Consider the following 7,109-nt stretch of genomic DNA (forward strand, 5'->3'; position numbering starts at 1 on the left):
AATTGATTTTAATTGCAGCCTGCTCTTGACTTGTGGGTAGAAGTACAATTTATTAATGCATCGTCGCATTTGTATCAGTCACGTTTCAAACAAAGTGGACCCAAAATACCAGTTTATAATCGTTTATCGAATCATTGAAGATACCGCCGCGCTCGTCTGTGATTGGCGGACGAACACATGGCACTTCATGTGCTTCCATACTGAAAAAGCCCATGAGACCATTTGCTTTGTGGTTTCTCGCCACTTGAAGATGTTGGAAGAACAGTCAAACTGTGATAATACTCGGTTCTTTCAACATTCACGTGTTTAATTGAACGCATAAATCATGCGTGCGTGGAAATCAACATTTTGACAGAAACGTGAATATTTCAAGTACCGCGGCTTACTACATGAGTTGAATGCTAAATTACTGACATTTTTGGGGACGGATATTTGATCGTAGCATAGAAAAATTCAAATGTAAACAAACGATACGGGTAGTACCCGAGACACAGTGATCCCTTTGCTTATATCCCAGGCGGCATGATAATTACATTGGTGTCTCACCATATACTAGGCTGTGATTGGTTCAAATACTGCAAGTGACACCAAAGGCAGTTTTTGTTGGTTTCCTCAAAGACAAAAAGACTATAAAACTCTGCTAGAGTGAAATTCTCATTATTGGACAGTCCAGGGAGTTCGCCGTTGTGCGACACGGTCCCCACACCCTTACAGAATATACTTTCTTTTTAAAAGCCGAGTTTAATATATAGTTTTTAGAATGATAGTTGCATCTACTGGTTGTTTAACTCGGACTGCCTTATCATGTTCCACCGGCCCAGGAGTCGAGAAATAATCACGTGATGATCAACTGGGACCATGGCGACCTTTATTTGCTGTCCTAGACTTCTTAGTTTTGCTATGATGTGAAAGAAAGTGCTTTATTTAGTTGAAAACTATTCTATTTCGGTTTAAATGTTAAAAGAACAATCATTGCCGGGCTGCCACAGAAGTGTGGAATGTTAGTTGTATCCTGTTTGGTCTGAGTTGGGGACAAGTCTTCCGTTTTAGCCGATTTGGTGGTCGAAGTGAACTTAAAATGGTCTGGCATAATAAGTCAGTTAAGTTCTTTCCCATCTTTATCCCTTTATCTTTCTTAGTCTTCTTATTCCTTTATGTGGAATCATTTTCTTTTACGTCATTTTCTTGCAGAGTTTCGGGCGACAACCACATCGAAAGACCGGCAGCTAAGTTAAGTCCCATAACGAAGTCGATGTATGTTGGTTGGTTTTGTCTCCTCTCCCCAAGCCCTTCGCCTTTCTTTCCACTCGCCGTTATTCGCCTACTCGGTCGTGTAGCCAAGAACAGAATAATCGACCATCTTGTCTTATACTTTGTCGGCGGGATTTTTTTTTTACTTCTCCCCTTTTATTGTAGTACGTGCGGCAAGCATATCGAAAGGATCGAAAGACAACTCAAGGCTATCACAGTGCTGAATACAATCAAAGCTGAGCTTTAAAGCAAAGCCACAGCCACAAAATAGAGCCACAAAACAACGCGACTATGCATTCACATAACTAAGGCATTTTTGATCGAGTAGTTTATCCTTTCAACACACCAAGGGGAAAGTTGGCAAGAGGGAGATTAGAACTGTTGAGGGTAGGCCGATCACTTGACGGTATTTCTCATTTATTCTTTGCAAAGGGGTCAGTGAATATTTCAGATTCTACGCGCGAGCAGAAATTTGCTAAGAAAGAAAGACGCCACTCTCAATTGAAGGTAGTAGGTGTTCTCAGTTCAGGCTTACTCTTGATAAAAAGAAATACGCAACGGAAAATGAGGGAATTAAATATTGACTGAATTTCTGATAAAAGATACAGTGACAATGGAGTTTAATTAGAGTGAAGCAAATCCACGACACGGTCAATTCAACCGTGCGAAACGGTTTATACTAATTAAATAAAAGAATCAATGTTAACCTCTAAGACCTCGGCTTCAATGTTAATAGAATTAGTTTACACCGCATACTGAGAACAGAATTCCTAAAGTATTATTAGTAAACTATGGTTTCCTTAGCAACATAAAAGTTTTCTCAACAATGTTGACCTCATGGCAGGGATCTGCTATAAATTGTCATTATGGTTATCAGTTTCATCTTTTTTTTATTTTAATTGTCACGTCTTATGTTGTCTAATTAGCAAAAGAAGACAATTTTTTTTCAAATTAATTAAACTTTGCCCTCTCAACTGCGTCAATGCAAAGCATTGTTAAAATAGTTCCGGACCAACTCAATGCTCTTAGACGAGACGAAACTGTTAAATCTGACTTGAACTGCTTTTAGAGTAATAAGCTAAAATTCTATCCATTTATGTCCTCTTCTTGGCGATGACATTCAACCAATAAACACGCGACAAAACTCGACAGTTATCATTTTTACAATGAACTTTTGACATGCGTCGTGAACATCTGTGTTGCACATGAACAAGTGCACGATTTCTGTAGTAGATCTAAGTCTGGCGAAAATCAAGACAAGGCGTTCTGTTTTGTAAAAGAGATGACAATTACAGCATGGCATTGCTGGATAACATCTCCTTGAATTTACTAGAAAGGTGTGCGTGCCAGTTAAGGGGAGCTCGTGATGTGAATCGCCAAAATTTTCCAATGATTCAGGCACAGACCGGGCCCCCAGGGCATCTTACATAACGTTTTTTTTTTTTTTTTTTTTTTCATATTTTACTCCTCACGTACGCTTGAACAAGGAGCTTCTGGAACCGGCGCGTTGCTACAATCTTCTAGAGTGAGACTATTTTGTCTGTTGAAAAATACCAAGGAACTTGCGGTACATATACTAAGGCAAACTTGTTTTTTTTTCTTTAGAAAATAAATTTGTTCAATACAACTTCATATGTTTATGTGGTTACTATGACAAGTTTTTAGCAAAGGGGTGGTTTGCGGGGAACAATCAATTTGTCTGAGGTGTAAGCAGGTTTCACTGGCAATTAATCTCCCTTTCCTGCTCAAGTTGAAACCGTTAATTGTGGCGGTCATTAAACACTTATAAAATGCATAGTTTCACGTTCGCTTAGAGAAGAATGATGATGGAACCTTCGAAATAAAGGCAGAAGATATAAGATATATTTTTCTCAGTCGAATAGAACACAAGTTCCCTTCATATCGTGACAACGATGAAAGGAAACCGGTCGAAATGTAAAACTAACATGCAAGGTAGCTGAAATGTTAACTCAATCCTCTAACTTTTCTTTGTGAAACCCATTAGGCACCAGCAATGTCTAAAGGAACGTTAGAGTTATCACTGATCTTATCACAAATAGCTTATCTAAATTACATCCAATAAATTCCATTGAAGAAAGCCATTTTGAATTGTTAGCGCGCCGGGCTTGTTTGTGGCTGGGTCAAAAATCTGTCTTGTTTCGCCGGAGTCAAAACGTTTACGGCTCTGATTTCCGTAAAGAAAAAAATGAAGCATTTGTTAAGGCAAAGAAGATATAGATTTTATCAAGTGATGTACAATTTTTATTGTATTTACTTCTTTGTTTTGCTGCGAATACAATAAAGGTTTGATTAAATCAGTGTGCCCCGTTGGAGGGCGCTTGATTTTCAAGTATATAATAAGCTCCTAAGGTTGATCCACTTATATCCTGAGTTCGGTAGCATTTACAAGCATTTTGAAATAGTTTCTACTTGCTGTACATTACTTCAGAGGGATTGTCTAGGAAATTAGGATACATTTTGACCTCTTCCCTATTTCTAATTTACAGTTTTTTTTTGTCGTGGCTCTTTGTACAATTAATGATAACGTTTGCTGCTACACAACTGTACATGTTTTGAATGTATTCTATAATGATAAAACCGTCACTAAACGGTCGCAAAAAATTGAATTTCTTATTTTGCTCGGTAATAAATTAGAAAAATTGATTAAAAATATCTTTTGTGATTTTCCGCTTTAGCTTCTTAGCTACTACAAATATATTTCTTCAGTTTACTGCCTTTTGTCGCCTAATTATACCAATTTAAATTTGTACACTAATCGCCACCGATAAGCGTTAAAATAATTAGCGAAAGTTTACCCGGTAAATTTACCAGGCTTCTGATCGCTTTACCGCCTAGACCTTTCAAGTATTAGTTTTTATAGTATTACAGTCCCTCCGTTGAGGTAGCTTTGGCATTTCAAAGCCCCAAGACAGCTCTGCAAAGCCCGGCTCGACCGAGCTTAGTGCTGTGGCTGACCAATGATCTCCACATGCGTTGGAAAGAAGTGTTGTCCGGTTAACGAGCCGCCATTTAACGGAGGCGTTTGAGGTGCCACGGCTTGGTAGGTAAACGAAGGAGCGATTGTGGTGGGTGGGAGAGTAGGAGAAGGAACATAAGACGGTTGAGTGGAATAATAAAGTTGGTCGTATACAGCGCCAAAAACGATTGTTGGCACCCCATTGTACTCGATCAGTTGTATGGGCTGAATTGTAGGCTGCATGGATGGTATTTGACCATTTGGCGACTGAGGCACGGGTGAGACAAGGGGAACGGTTTGAATCTGCTGAGCTGGGATTTGTGCCGAGAAACCATTGGTGAAATTAGTAGCGAATTGCTGAGATCTGTAGATGAGAACAAACATTTGGCTTGTTAGCTGTTATGTAATACCAAAACAGGTGTTTTGCAAGCCTAGACTTAATTTGCGCTTGAGTTCCACCCACTAAGTTTAACTCGCAAATTGCCTGAGCAATTACAGCCTAACAGGAATGAGAAACACCAGCAAGTTGAAAAGACTGAGTAAAATTTGCCTGATTAGGATCAATTTTTTTCACTTAGGAAAGTAAACATTTTCAATAAAAGACACACAACTTAATTCAGTTGACTTCATTGAAGTTTGGCTCTTTTGTTAAGTAAGATTAACGAATGTGAAGCTAAAGAAAAAGATTTTACGCCGAGTCACCCGAAAAAACAAACAAACACACAGACAAAAAAAACATTTCGATAGTTTCATTTTCGCAAGGAGCTTTGGAAATTATCAGATGGACTAAGATAACTGGTATACATGTATGTGTGTAAGTACACAACTGATGAAACACTTAGCGCTTAATAATCAAGCTTTTGTAAAGTTTGTCCTTATTGTTGTTGACTTGACCCACAGTAATAAAAAAAAATTGATTCAAACCAGACATCTTTGTTCCTCCTTGTCTATCTTATACAAACATTCTTTCTACCCTCGAATATGCCAAAACTAACGCGTGCATTCCGCACAGTTTTTAAACTAACAAACGTTATCTCTAAAAGAGTCTATATGTACTTGCATGATCGTAAAGTAACGTTTTTCGCTGATTTCGTAGTAAATAATTCACAATTGTCACTCCTTATTGTTGAACTTCACAATAAGCAAAATTGTGTCGGAGCCTTTGACTCGTCATCCTCGCCACTATGCAATTTAGATATCTTTGTTTTTCTTAAAAGTATTACGTGTCATTTGTAAGCTAGTCGTTTGCATTGCTGATAAGCCGGTAAAAAGTAATTCCATTCTTTTGGAATCAACGTTTTATGGCGATAAAAATCGATATATCGTTTTATATACTGCGTTATTTTACAGTCTGTAACAACCGTGAGGCTGCTTTTTTGTGCATTTGTTACTCCAGAAGAAGCTTCGCTGTTATGAGTTTGTTATGAAAAGCCGGGTTTGTTGAAGAGTTTATCAAGGGTGACTAAAATCGTCTTCCTTGTCTATGAGGTCACTCAGATTAAGAACTTAAAATCACATGCTTTTTTGCGCGTAAAAGTTGATGACAGCTAATGAATGGCATTCAAATTATTGGCAACCTTACCCCATTATTGTATTCTTGTAGGCAAATCCATAACTCGATGAAGCATTCTTCCCATTTCCTAGAAACAAAAAAAAAAATGTGAACGTGGCTTGTATTTGTAATCAAACAGAAATATTTACTCTCTCTACGCAGTTTGTGTTATTGATAGGGTCTCCATTTGATTCAAGGCTATTCAAGCGAGAAATGAGGCAATAATGAGCTAGAAGAAAAAAAATGCTTTGGCTTTTCTTGGTTATTCATGGAACGATCTCGCACATGAAAATGCCGGCCGGTACTCACCTTTAGTATTCTTTGGTTTGGCGCCGAGGTAGGCCAAGTTGACGTTTGCCGTTCTTCCATCGATAACCGGTCTCTTGTTTACACACGCTTTCTCGGCGCAATCTTTATCGTGAAACGTAACCTACAGACAGAAAATCATTTAGAAGACAGTCAGACTGGATTGGGAAATCATAACGGTACACTTCATTTTGAACCGCAAAAGCGCCAATACTTACAAATCCATATCCTTTTGACGCTAGAGTCTCCCTGTCCCGAATCACTACAGCCTCTTTGATCGGTCCATACTGTTCAAAATTACATCGCAAAGAATCATCGTCTGTGTCGTATGGAATGCCTCCCACGAACAGTTTGGTTAGCCTGGTGTCTTCGTGTCGAATCATTTCTGGCTGTGTCTTTCTTCCGTGTACCTCTGTGTGCTACGCGTCTGATCTAAGCTGACTTCGCGACAGGGCTCTGGTACTTTGGTGCCTGATTACCGGCGCCGTTAGGGGTCTTTGTTAAATATGCAATTTACAGTTTCAGTGTGTACATATGACTAATTTTCACGTGTATGATGTGTTATAATAGTGCTTGTCCACCGGGTCCCTTGGGTCAGTCTTATGAGATTAGGTGTTCGGCCAATGAGTCTTGCGGTTGCTTTCTCCAAACGAGTCCAATGGGACGTGTTGATTGATGGAGTGTCGAAATCCAAGCTAATTAACAGTTTTTTAAATCCCTCCTGACAAGTTTGATTTTTAAGAAGGCCTAGCAGCACGGGCGATAATTGTGATATGAACTCCTCTGCACCTCTACGCTCGTGACAATGGTTTCGAACATGACCGGGACTTGGGTTTCGCAATGCCATTCAAGTTCACCCTTAGGCACCACTTAATGAAACACTTCTAAGCACCTTTCAAAACACAATGTTCCTCTGTTATGCTAATGTACTGTTCAAATCACAGCATTGCTGAAGCAAAACGATGTCGTTGACTGAGTTCCGCAACAGTGATCTTAAAACTTATCTTATGCTCTTAATTGGTC

General features: G+C 39.0%; 1 protein-coding gene across 1 annotated transcript; it reads right to left on the reverse strand.

Moving 5' to 3' along the window:
• Positions 1 to 3,480: 3,480 nt before the first annotated feature.
• On the reverse strand, positions 3,481 to 6,906 carry LOC144666972 (uncharacterized). The gene is made up of 4 exons (XM_078528425.1): positions 6,305 to 6,906; positions 6,090 to 6,210; positions 5,811 to 5,868; positions 3,481 to 4,592 (listed from the first exon to the last, which is right to left on the reverse strand). Exons 1-4 carry the CDS (start codon positions 6,467 to 6,469, stop codon positions 4,211 to 4,213), a joined length of 726 nt encoding a protein of 241 aa, XP_078384551.1. The 5' UTR covers positions 6,470 to 6,906; the 3' UTR covers positions 3,481 to 4,210.
• Positions 6,907 to 7,109: the final 203 nt, after the last annotated feature.

The sequence above is a fragment of the Oculina patagonica genome, chromosome 9, assembly GCF_052425735.1.
Source record: "Oculina patagonica isolate OP01 chromosome 9, crgOcupat, whole genome shotgun sequence".
Lineage (NCBI taxonomy): Eukaryota > Metazoa > Cnidaria > Anthozoa > Scleractinia > Oculinidae > Oculina > Oculina patagonica.

Excerpts from the sequence above, each read along its gene's own strand:
- LOC144666972 (XM_078528425.1), bottom strand. The coding sequence starts at position 6,469 with ATGATTCGACACGAAGACACCAGGCTAACCAAACTGTTCGTGGGAGGC. Across the intron at positions 6,211-6,304 it reads CGTCAAAAGGATATGGATTT|GTTACGTTTCACGATAAAGA; the intron begins GTAAGTATTGGC and ends TTCTGTCTGTAG. Across the intron at positions 4,593-5,810 it reads TACAAGAATACAATAATGGG|ATCTCAGCAATTCGCTACTA; the intron begins GTAAGGTTGCCA and ends TCTCATCTACAG.